The 13,397-nt window shown below is 43.9% G+C and overlaps 1 protein-coding gene across 1 annotated transcript in view; it reads left to right on the forward strand.

Moving 5' to 3' along the window:
• MDN1 (midasin AAA ATPase 1) overlaps positions 1-13,397 on the forward strand; it is a 335,477-nt gene that overhangs the window by 241,134 nt on the left and 80,946 nt on the right. The window contains exons 64-65 of the mRNA XM_069726361.1: positions 83-244; positions 1,686-1,956. Coding sequence (XP_069582462.1) covers positions 83-244; positions 1,686-1,956 — 433 coding nt within the window. The remainder of the gene's footprint in view (positions 1-82; positions 245-1,685; positions 1,957-13,397) is intronic.

Raw genomic sequence — 13,397 nt, forward strand, 5'->3', positions numbered from 1 at the left:
AATTAGATATGACACTTTAGAAATTAGAATGTGTATTTATAGATTTATGTACTGCTCTTTTAGAATGTATGTTTCTTTGTAGGCCATCATTAATGAGTGGGATGAGCAAGAGCAGATCGCTAAAGAACAGGAAGAGCAAGAAAGTAGCCTCTATAAATATAAGAGCAAAAGTCTTGGCTCAGGAGTTGCAGAAAATGAAGAGGAGGAAAGAGAATTCCGCATGCGATTTCCAGTTTATGAACAGGTATAATTTTCGTAAGGAGTGAACCAATAGGAGATTCATTCTGCCCACACCACGGGCAGCATGAATTGGACATCACGTGAATTATCCCACCAGTGTAGGTTTTACTTTGAAACACTGTAGTGTTTGAGACAACATGCTCTAGAGAAAACAACCTGGGACCATGCTACTTGGATGACAAGTCTAAGAGCCCCAAACACAGCGTCAAGCAACGCCTAAAAGGCTAACTCTTTGCAATGCAGAAAATGTTCACAATATAACAAATGCACAGTTGATTTCAGACATGTTTTTGTCCCCTTTTGGGAAACCAACTAAAGTTTTAAAATAAAAAAAAAAAAAAAACAGCAATCACTCCCCCGCCATAAAAAATAAATATTAGTTTTTTTTTTATAATCTGCGATGCTTCTTTCCATTAAAACTTTAAGAAGCGAGTCATGAGGCAGGTTTCACTAGCACATTAACGTCTATATGATGCAGCCAATTTCCATTTTTGCCTTTTTGTTTTTTCCTCACCTTCTTCCCAGAGCCATAATTTTTATTTTTCTGTCCACATAGACATATGAAGGCTTGTTTTTTGCAGGCCAAGTTGCACCTTTGAATGACACCATTCATTTTACTAGTGTTCTGGAGAACGCGGAAGAAAAATTCTAGTGGGGAGATATCGTGGGGGGAAAAAAGGCAATTCTGACATTGTTTTATGTGAATTTTTACGGTGTCAAAATGAGATCTCAATATGACCATCCCCATCAGTTTGATTACTGTGATACCTAACGTCCTTTTTTTTTTTTTTTTGTAGTGGTGGAAAAAAAATCATAAGTTTGGATAAAAATGATAAATTTGGGGGGTTTTGTCGCAGTTTTTTGAGACCCCGTAATCCTACATTTTTCAGTCGATGGAGCTGTGACTTTTTATTGATACTATTTTGGGATAGATATAATGCTTTCATTTCTTGTTACAGTATTTTTTTGTGGTGGTATTGCTGAAACCAAAAATGAAATTTTGATGATCTTTATTTTACTGTGTTTACCAATCAGGTTAATTATTTTTATACGTTGATAGATTGGATTTTTCTGAACCATGCGATACTACATGTGTATTTTTTATTTAGGGGAAAGGCAGGGTGATTTAAACTGTGATAGTCTGATCACTTGTGCTATATACAGCAATTGCTCAGCATTGCTGTATATAATAAAGATCATGTCTCCTTTTGAACTTCCTTTGGTTCTCATAAGATTCTGGGATAGCACACCGTTTGAGATGCAGTGCATTTCAAGGTCATGTCTTTACAGCTATGAAATTAAAAGAAGGGAACAATATAAGAACAAGTGGGACTTCCAGGGGTCCAGTGTTAATAATCTGGGTTGTTATTCCTTTTACTCTGTTCATACGTTCTATGATTCCTCGTGTACAGTTTTGTGATGTATCCTTCATGGCTTATTTATAGGATTTTGCAGACCTAACCGAACAATTCAACCTGGATGATGTTATGGAGACACAAGGCAGCGATAGTGAAGTAGCGGATCAATCTAGACTGTTGTCTCAGAGTTCAATGCATACTGTGATGGTCGTCCATCAGCAGCTTTGTCTAAGTGTTGCGAGATCTCGTTGGTATCAGCAGAAGCAAGCACTGCATCTTACCAGAAATTACCTGACTGTGTTCCTGTCTTGTTACCAGACCTGTGCTGCCCTCATAGATTCCCTCTACCCTCTTATAGGTATGTGGTTTTATATTTTGAGGGGGGGGGGGGGGGGTGTAACTTAATTTTGTACATAGGGTAATATGGATAACTTGACATTTTATGTGCGTTAGTAAGTGTTATAGCGATTGTATCCACAGCACTGGATATGCTGCCATGACACCATCAGGTTCCACAGCACTTTACAGACCTCATTATCACTGTCCCCACTGGGACTCCCAATCTAAATTTCCTAGTATGTTTTTGCAGTGTGAAAGGAAGGAAACCATACAATCCACTTGCAGAGATTGTCCTTGGTGGGACTTGAATCCAGGACTAAAGCAAAGCAACAGTGCTAGCCACTGAGCCACTGGCAGCGCAGCACAGCCTACCTTACAAACTAAATGTCATCACTAGCAGGTGATAGGTTATCCAAGTTTAAAAACGCATGGCTGCTTTTTTTTTAAAAAAAAATTTTTTAAAAACAAAACCGGTTTGTTTACTAATGCCGCTCGGTCCCGTTTGCTTCAATAGAATTGGTGTGCACTACCAGATACACTCTATGGATAGGAAGGAAGCATTTGAAGAAAGCAGTAATGTTTTTTCTTCCTGTACAAGCCTTTTATTGAACAAATGAGGGGTCAGTTGTGATCAAAATTGTAGACCAGAGCATGATGAATGGCCAGAGGCCTAGTGATACCACTGTCCATCTCTCCTGCTGTGAAGGAGTTTGGGACAGCGTTTCACTGACTATGGCTTTCAGGAGGTAAGCAAAACATAATGTATAATTAATTGGAGACATCATAATTTATTAAAACTGTGCACTTGTTGGGGTGCATGCACAGAAGAAATGACACCGGACACAAAGTCAGATGTATGTTCCTCTCTTGATTAGAGTAGGCGCAGAACTCGTTCATTGGTACAGATACAGTATCTTATATAGTGGAAAGCGATAGGGTGTAGCTTGCAAGCCGTGTGAATGTCCGTGATTGGCTGGTTCCTTATATAGTCTTGTGTTCTGCATCAGCCTCCTTCCGGATCCATCTTGCATAACAGGGTGTTGTCCCGGATGCAGGTGCCATCTTGCCATATTATGCTTAAGCAAGCTTATGTAAGGTCCTTAATTGATTCCATCTACCATGCTCTCCTTCACAGTCCCCCCTAAATCCAATTATTCACCTAATCTGTCCCTATCAGAGCCTAACATATCTGTCCAGATGTTTCTCGAACTCTTCTTTCTGCTGTCCGTTAGACGGACAATGCTAAGCTTTTGTCCCCCTTGGTGAAGACTTTACACATGTAAAAGTCAGATACATCTGTCCCTTAACTTAGAAAACTATATTGGGTTGAATTGGTCTTTAGAGGTTTTATGGGAGAGTCCTGATAGTTTTAATCTTCCTGAAAAATCAAGGTAGGGGTTAAGTCATCTATGCTTTTGGTAACTGGTTGGGTGGTTGATCCACTTTCTTGCAGTGTGAAGTGTGGATCCATGTTGGTTTGCGCTGAAGTTTCACAGAGGTAGGCGTTGTCAGGAGTATTTGGTACGGCCCCTCGTATCTTGTCTCGAGTGTCGACTTTCAGGTAAATCTTTTGACCAGAACGTAATCCCTGGGCTGAAGACTATGGGTGGATTCGTCTTGGTCAGGATCTGGAATAGAAGAGAGAACTCTGGCATGCGTTACTGACAATTCTTTGGTTAAAGCAATAACAAAGTTCACCAAACCGTCATGCCCTAACCTGGGTAGGCCCCCAAAAAGGATTTCATAGGGTGTGAGCTGTGTGGTTCCTTGGGGGTGTTTCTGATAGAGTACATGGCAATGGGAAGAATGCTGGCCAGGGCAGGGACACCTCCTGACTGATCTTAAGGATTTTACTTTTTAGTTTCAACATTTTTTTTTATTGTAAATAACATCGAAATAACATGGGTAACAGATAATATGTAGTACAAGGGTTCCCTCGCAGGGGGAAATATATCAGACTATAAAGACGAAGATCAATACCCTTGACTTATGTTTAGTTATACAAATCACATACACATCAATATAAATTCAACTGTGGTAATAGGTAAAAGAGGGGGAAGGAGGGAGGGGGGGGGGCGTGGAACCTCAGGCAATAGTAATGGGAGTTAAGTTGACGCAATCTAAAATTCGTGTAGTTCTAAAGTCATAGCCATCAGTTAGTGGTGTTTGTGTTATATGTTATACAGATAGTGACATTATTCTGGAGAAATCATCTTCAGTCTGTGACTTGTTCCATGGGTCCCAAATACCTCGAAAGATTTCCAGGGAGTCAGATCTGGTGGCTTTGATTTTTGTACATAACATTATTAGATTTATCCGTCTTTTCACCAATGTATTGGTTTTACATTGTCCGGCTATGTGATTTCTAGTTGCCATGGTGATAAAATTGATAAGATGACAAGTTTTATTATTGGGGTTGATTGGTCTGTCACCTAAAAGGAGTACTGTAGGTGTAAGGGTCAGTTTCTTTTTTAGGAAGATGTTAATTAATTTTATTACATCTTTCCAAAGAGATTTCACTATAGGGCATGTCAACACATTCCCTGAAGCATTTATCTGAAATTGTAGGATAGATCTTGTAGGATAGATAACTGGGAACATGATGAGTTATATGAAATAATGTAAGAGACGTTTCAGTTAGCGAAATTTGATTGCTTCCTTTTAGAAAGTTTTCATAACTTTTATACCATCTTTGTGGTGAGAGGGTTGTTTGTACGTGGTCTTCCCATTGTTCCATGATTTTTAATTTCGAGCTGTCATGATATTAGGCCCTTTCCCAGTGGGTTATATAAGCATTTCAATTCAAAATCAGTTGGTTTTGGATTTGGTGTATTGATAGTTAAGGTTTGCGAGAAGTGAAATATTTGTTCTAATCTGAAATTTTCAGACATTATTTGGCGTTTCATAGTGAACGTTTGTTTCGACATTAATTTAAAATGGGTAGTGAAGCCTAGTTATCTTATTCTGTTTCCCCCAAGTATGATTCTTGGAGGCTATGCCCGGGGGAAACATGGGATTATCAAACAGTCTCAAAAGTGGTGATGGATGGGATTGTAGAGCGAATTGAAACCTGTTTGCTCTCCATAGGCGCAATGAGTGTGATGTATATAGTGAGTGTGTATCCAGGTCCTTTGGCAAAGGTCCAGTGGCCCAAATCAGACTCTCAGGAGTTGAGTGCTATGTGAGAGCTTTCTAATTGAGGCCAGAGGGGTGTAAGCTGTTCTGCATTTACAGCTGCAAGTTGAGCAGTCTGAGCCGCCCTATAATAATGAGTAAAATTTGGTAAGGAGACACCCCCTTGTCGTTTTTCTGAATAAAATTTGCTGTGATATACGTGGTTTTTTGTTGTTCCATATAAAACACAAGATATGTGAATGAATCGTTTTAAATGTCGTTGAAGGTATCGGGATTGGCAGCGAATGAATCAAATACAGAAATTGGGACCGTGTTACATTTTTACTGAGTGGATTTCCTCAAAAAGGAAAGAGATGGGGAAGACCATTTTCATAGCGTTTGCACCAAGTTTTGTAATAGGGAGGTATAGTTATGCTTGAATAAAGTAGTTTTGGATGGCGTGAGATTGATTCCTAAATAGGTGATGTATCGCTTTGCATGTTGGAAATGGAAATTGGTTAGAATTTAATTTTGGACTGTCGGACGGGTATTGAGAAACATAATCTTTTTTCTTTATTCAAATAAATTTTTATTAAGAATAACAAGATAAATGACATGTTACATTCTCATTTTCAATACAAAGCTCCCCCCCCCCCTTCAAACATTCCCCTTCAATCCCACCACCCCCCTACCCCACCCAACAAAGTAGCTCACCTTGCTTAGCACTTCCATCATTAGACCAAACTAATCTATCTAATCCCTCAGCCCATAATATAAGCCACATTTAACATTACCATTAATTAGGAACCTTAATTAACTCTCCCTTTATAATACCCCTATCCCATAGCAATCCACGGAGACCACATTTTATTGAACATTTCGATTTTCCCTCTTTTTTTATAAAACCCCTTTTCCAGTGTCAGGCCCTGCTTCACATACTGGAGGAATTCTCCTCTTGACGGCGGTTCTTCCCTAATCCAATTTCGAGCTATTACCTTCCTAGCCATGTATAACAATCTGACAATAGCTATCTTTAGGTTGTTATCCACTCCAATCTCATCCACACATCCCAACAAGCACACAACTGGATCCCTTTGCACCCTACATCCATACGCACCTTCCACACGACTCAAAACTACCACCCAAAAAGCAGCCAATCTCGGACACGTCCACATCATATGGAGTATATCAGCATCTGCAGTTTTACACCTCGGGCATTCAGAATCATCACGCAAACCAGCCTTATATAGCACCATCGGTGACTTATAAACCCTGTGTATCACATAGAGCTGTGACATTCTATACGGTTCGCTCAGTGACAATCGTGGGACCCATTCTAGTACCGACTCCCAAGTCTCATTCTCCATTGGACCCAGATCCCTCTCCCACTTAGCGCTCGCCATTATTGGAAACCCCAATAGGAACGTATGCAACAGATCTTTATACAAAGTAGATATGACTCCCCCAGTAGTCCGTTCATTACACACATACTCCAGTACTATATCCCTCTGAATTCCAATACCTCCGTTTCTACTCTGAGCTCCAAAAGCATGTCTCATCTGCAAATACTGAAATTCCCCCACACTCCCAAGACCAAATTCCGCCTGTAATTGGGAAAATGATTTCAATTCACCTCGCTCAATTATTTGATACACGTATTGAATTCCTTTGACTTGCCATTCTGTCAGTACCCCCAGTGCCTCAAACTCCTGTAAGTTGCTGTTATGCCATAGCGGTGAGAATCTAGTCAAATCCGTGACCCCCCGTATATGCCTCAGCCTACCCCACAGCCTGCGTATCAACAACACAGTCGGATATAATTTCCCCAGAGCCCCCAGGGATCCATCCTCCAAACATTGTACTACTGGCCTTCTTTTTGTCACCACTTCCATCAGCCACTTTACCGCCCCAGATGACCCTTCATGCGCCCAGCCTTTTAAATGCTGACTCTGGGCTGCAAGAAAATATATTTCAGGGTTAGGCAGTGCCAATCCCCCATCTTCCTTGGGTTGCTGAAGTGTCTCCAGTTTGATACGCGGATGCTGTCTCCCCCATATTAAATTCCTGAACAGAGAGTTAATCTGTCTAAATCTCCCGCGTGGTATCCAAATTGGCGCATTATGAAGAATATACAGTATTTTTGGCATCAAAATCATTTTAATAAGATTTACCCTACCTACCACAGATAGATGCAGCTTAAGCCAAGCACCCGCTTTTGCCTTAAGGACACCTAAGATTGGGATCAGATTTCTATGTATATAGTCAGTAACAGGCATAGATACCCATATTCCAAGGTACTTAAATTGGCTAGTCACCTCCAGTCGCCCATCCTCCAGTGGCTCCCCACCATCATCATCCACCTTAAACAAGACAGACTTACTCCAGTTTATCCTAAGTCCCGACACCGATCCGAAACGCTCAATAATCCCAATGGCTCCCTCCAGGGACGTACCCGGGTCAGCCAGAAAAAGCAGAATGTCATCCGCATACAACGCCACCCTTTCTTCAATCATCCCATATTTAAACCCAGTCACCTCATCAGACCGTCGAAGCTTAGCAGCCAGTGGTTCCACAGCCAGAGCAAACAAAAGAGGAGAGAGTGGACACCCCGTCTCGTCCCTCTAGCCAGTTGAATGGTTCGTGATAACTCCCCATTTACCCTAACCCTAGCCATCGGCATCGAGTACATCAGTCGAATCCAGGATATGAACTGCGGTCCAAACCCCATACTCCGTAGCACCTGCCAGAGATATCCCCACTCCACACTGTCGAACGCCTTATGAGCGTCTAAAGATGCAATAAATCTCTGGCCACAGTTGTCGGCTCTGAGTTGCAAATTCATATACAGCCTTCGTAAGTTGATCGCAGTGGACCTATCAGGCATAAAGCCAGACTGGTCCGAGTGCACCAGGCCGGAAATAACACCTGTCAACCTCATCGCCAACACCTTAGCCAGAAGTTTAACGTCTGTAGTAAGCAAGGAGATTGGCCGATATGAATCCGGCTGTGTCGGGTCCTTCCCCTCCTTAGGAATCACCACTATTATGGCCTCCCGCATAGATGCCGGTAGACGACCGCCACTCCTAGCCTCCTCCAGAAGTACCCTTAAGGCTACGTTCACATTTGCGTTGTGCGCCGCTGCGTCGGCGACGCAACGCACAACGCAAATAAAAACGCACGCAAAAACGCTGCGTTTTGCGACGCATGCATCGTTTTTTGCCGAAATTTGGACGCAAGAAAAATGCAACTTGTTGCGTTTTCTGCGCCCGACGCTTGCGGCAAATAAAAAAAACGCATGCGTCGCACAACGCAGCACAACGCATGCGTCCCCCATGTTAAATATAGGGACGCATGCGTCGCCCGACGCAAACACGCAAAACGCTAATGTGAACGTAGCCTAATTTAGGGATCAGCACTTCCCCAAAGTTTTTATAAATTTCAGCAGGAAATCCATCTACGCCAGGTGCCTTCCCATTAGCCATAGACTGCAGTGCCCGACCCAACTCCTCCTCCGTAATGGGAGCTTCCAGATCTTCTCTATCTATGTCACTCAGCCTTGGGAGCTCCAATTACTCAAGGAACACCACCGTGTCCTCCCCCGACCCATCTACCTGAGAGGAATATAGGTCCGCATAAAAATCCGCAAAAATGTCCAAAATCTCTGAAGTCTCAGATACATATATGCTAGCCACTTTAGGGAGAGACCCAAGTTGGGCTAAATGTAGCGGGACGAAAGAGACCGAAAAGCCCTCTACTTAAAGGAAATACATAGTGGATGCTTTCCTGAAACGGAAAGTACTTGCAAGCAGCATAATACAAAGAATAGCAGGTTTACCCAGAATCCTTTGCAGTAGGCGGAGCTATGCAAATCATCTCTTTCCACCCCTGTCTAATCCACAGCGCTTGGAACCGCCAAGCGTGCAATGCTGCGGATTAGTTTCTAAATTTACACAGCCAACCAATTCCTACCTGTGGACACGTGTTTCGGGCTTTAGGCCCTCATCAGCACAGGGCTGGAATTGGTTGGCTGTATGGAGTGGGGCTCGGTGAGCAAGCGATACATATATGCTAGCCACCTTAGGGAGAGACCCAAGTTGGGCTAAATGTAGCGGGACGAAAGAGACCGAAAAGCCCTCTACTTAAAGGAAATACATAGTGGATGCTTTCCTGAAACGGAAAGTACTTGCAAGCAGCATAATACAAAGAATAGCAGGTTTACCCAGAATCCTTTGCAGTAGGCGGAGCTATGCAAATCATCTCTTTCCACCCCTGTCTAATCCACAGCGCTTGGAACCGCCAAGCGTGCAATGCTGCGGATCAGTTTCTAAATTTACACAGCCAACCAATTCCTACCTGTGGACACGTGTTTCGGGCTTTAGGCCCTCATCAGCACAGGGCTGGAATTGGTTGGCTGTATGGAGTGGGGCTCGGTGAGCAAGCGATACATATATGCTAGCCACCTTAGGGAGAGACCCAAGTTGGGCTAAATGTAGCGGGACGAAAGAGACCGAAAAGCCCTCTACTTAAAGGAAATACATAGTGGATGCTTTCCTGAAACGGAAAGTACTTGCAAGCAGCATAATACAAAGAATAGCAGGTTTACCCAGAAAGAGATGATTTGCATAGCTCCGCCTACTGCAAAGGATTCTTGGTAAACCTGCTATTCTTTGTATTATGCTGCTTGCAAGTACTTTCCGTTTCAGGAAAGCATCCACTATGAAGTCTCAGAGACAGCCATACCGCTCCCCGATACCAAAGAATGAACAAAGGAAGTGTTTCTCTGGGCAGAAGCCACCATCGATAGCAAATGACCCACAGATTCGCCCTCCTGGTAAAAAGCCAGATTCATGAATTCCCTCTTCCTTTCAGCCTTACCGAGCAATACCTCCTCCAACTGACTCTGAGCTGCCTTTAGCCTCCTCCCAGCTTCCGGAGTACCCGCTATTACCAACTCATCCTCGGCTATCCTCAGCCCATCAACCGCCAACCTCTCTGTCTCTCTCGATTTCCTCTTACACCTGCTAATATCCCTGAACAGCAGTCCCCTCAAGTACGCCTTCATGGCTTCCCACACAGTAAGAACATCTACACTTCCCTCGTTAATCTCAAAAAATTCCACCAACTCCTTCTTTATCTTTTCCAAGTCCATAATGTGTAGCCAATTAGGGTGAATCTTCCACTCCTTCCTGCTCCCGATCCGTGTCCCCACCGACCGAAATTCCACCTCAACTGGACTATGGTCTGAAAGAGCCCTAGGCAAATATTTCACATCCCCTACCATCGTATCCAGTAAACAGTTACCCAGCGCCAAGTCAATCCTAGAGAAAGTACCATGAGCTGGCGAGTAGCATGAGTACGCCCTTTCCCCAATATGTCTAACTCTCCATAAATCAATCATACCTACTTCCCGGACATAGGTCCCAAACGTAGTGATATGTCCCCCGAGAAACATAATGTTTGATTTATCAACGTTGAGCTTTAGTCAGGATATTTCCTCAGTGTTTGAGGGTTTTAATAAGGTTTGGCAGGGATACGTGAGGAGGGGAGAGGGCGCAGGAGTTCTGGGCGGAGTCCAGCCAGTGGAGCACGGCGCAAGCATATCCAGGACAGTTCTACAGCCTCGGGATGCAGTTACCACCATTGGCCACCAATGATTGGCACTATTCTGACTATAAGTACGAAGCAACACGTATATCTTACCATACCAGACACGGAAAATATATTGCATACAAAAAGCAACGCTTTTTATTGCACAGGACTCTACCAGGCCTCCATTCAAAGCCTCTTAAGGTTACCTCTCACCTATTATCATTACCCTAGTACATTTGATATCCTCCAAAGGTTACCATTTATTAACAACCTACCATTATCCGCATGGAAGCTTATATACGGCTATTCCCTAACCCTGGCTCCCATTCCTTTTGAACCCAAGTAAACCCCATGATTAAGACTCGGGAGGGTCGAAACGTCGGGTGTCTCTACTTTACTGGGTTTTGGACCAATTTTTGTAACTTGGCACTTATTTTCTTTGTCTAAAATAAAATTCCACAGATGGTTGCAAATCATTCCATTAGAGTGTGCGGTGAATTTTTGCTATTTATTTCAGGGACCACCACGGTCCGTTCTACCAGCATCTCGCTTCTACAGTGACCTTGAGTGCACACCAATACCTACTCTACCACTGTATCTTAGTCAGTGAAACTTTACAGTTCTGAGCAGCCAGGAAGAGTAGGACACTGAGGCTGAAGGACATGCAGATGTGTTTGTCGGGGGCACACGGTAGAAGGTCATCAGCATACTAGAGAAGGCAGACTTGTGGGTGATCGTCCTTCCATGGTTGGAGGCAGGTTTGAAGTGCTTGACAAAATTGGTTAGGGGAGTTCTGAGCTCCTTGAGGCATGGCCGTCCATGGGTACTGAGAACCTCTATACGTAAAAGCAAAGAGATATTGACAGACTGGGTGAAGAAGGATACTGAAGAATGCGTTTGCCAGGTCGATGACTGTGAAGCAGACAGCGGAGGATGGGATTTCTGATAAGAGGGTATGTGGATTGGATACCACTGGGGTTTTGAGTACAGTTGCAGCATTGACTGCTCTCAAGTCTTGAACCTTATGGAGTTTTTCAGGTACTCCTTTGGGTTTCTTCTTCACTGGAAAAAGAGGCGTGTTGCACTGGGGTAAACCATTTGACCAAGGCACCGTTGTCCAATAGTGTCTAGATCTGCTCTCCTAGGGACGCTTCTTGAAGGATATTGTGGTGTCTGTGGTAGTTGTGTGCCTTCCTTGAGGTATACATTGACAGGGGGCTCCCTGAGTCTTCCAATATCTTTGGAACCCGTGGATCAAAGACTGGGTGGTATCTGGGTGATAATGTAGTCTGGTATGGGTGTGAAACAGTCCATCAGATTCAACAAGAGAGGTGAGGCCACCAAGGTACATTCTTCAATAGTGAAAGGATCATGCAGCGTAAGTGACATACCATCGTCTGAATAGGAAATGGTGGCTTTAAGTTTGGACAAAAGATCTGCTCCAAGTAAATTGATTGGGCACGTGAGAGATGACCAACTGGGTCAATGTGTCTTGAAATGGGCCGATCTGTATAAGAGAAGACTTCCAGGGAGTTCATCCACACCTACGCAGGTTTTAATTCATCTGTTGTAAGGGAAGAGAATGGGGGGTCTTGCTGGCGTATAACTGTTCTGGCTTCCTAACGTTGTGTCCGTATTGATCAGGTTGATGCTTGGGCTGGATGGCCTAGTTGGAATTGGGAGATGGTCCATAGTTGCCTTGAACCCGGTACCTGGGTGGTGGGAAGCAGAGATGTTGGGGGGGTACGGCAATCCCTCTTGAACTGCCTGACCACACCTAAAACAGGCACGCTGTTGTTGGTTATCTCTGCTAGGTGTCCGGTTTTTTGTGTCCACTGTGGACCATGTGCCGGACTGGGGACGGAGTAGTACTATGGTGGTCCGGTCTGCAGCGAAGTGACCTTCATCAGTGGGGCAATTGGTTCATCCACATCTTCTGGGGTTTGGAGCAACATGGTTGTTGTCGTCTTTTTGTACTGGTGACTGTTTTTCATTAGCTACCTTCTCATATCCTTTTGCTGTCAGTAAAGCTATTCTGAGATCCAATGTACTGTATTCTGGACAGTGTATGATAAACATATTTTTTACCTCCTCCCTCAATCCGTCAACAAAAGATGATACCAGATGTTGAAGTTGGTTCTTGGTGTCGTTCCTGAAACCCAAATCCTGGAACCAACTGGACTATGCATGGTATTTCTCAGCACTTTCTCCTGGTTCTTGATGCATATCTTTCAGGGGTGTGGACTGATCCGTCAGTTTATCCTGTGCCCATGTCTTTAGTTGGGAGCAAAACTCCATTGCAGACTCCCATGTGGTGTCACTGGTAAGGCGGGAGTCATCCAAAGATTTTTCTATCACTGGCCAATAAGCATCTCCCGCTTTTATCCTGCCATGTGGCCGAGTTAAACTTCTGTATCTGTACCATACGTCTGTAAAATGGCATGTGCTGGGCCTCTGGGTCTGTCAATGAAGATGCCAGCGTGGCTGTTTGCTGGTGAGTGAATTTGACATACATGACAGACTTCGGGGCCCCAGGGAGTGCAGCCTTGGTTCCACTTGTAGGTTGCTGTTGTGTGAGGCTAGGCGGTGGTGGAGCTGGCGGACCAGGGAGTAGTTCTTCATTCTCTTTATCATTGAGCAATGGGGCTGGAATGAGAGGGGGCGGCATCTGCACTTGTGGTCGGGCAGTGGGGGCTGCCCACACTTGACAGGCATGCTACAAGACCTGAGCAGTTCTGCTGTCATCACTAGCAAGCC

The sequence above is a fragment of the Ranitomeya imitator genome, chromosome 5, assembly GCF_032444005.1.
Source record: "Ranitomeya imitator isolate aRanImi1 chromosome 5, aRanImi1.pri, whole genome shotgun sequence".
NCBI lineage: Eukaryota > Metazoa > Chordata > Amphibia > Anura > Dendrobatidae > Ranitomeya > Ranitomeya imitator.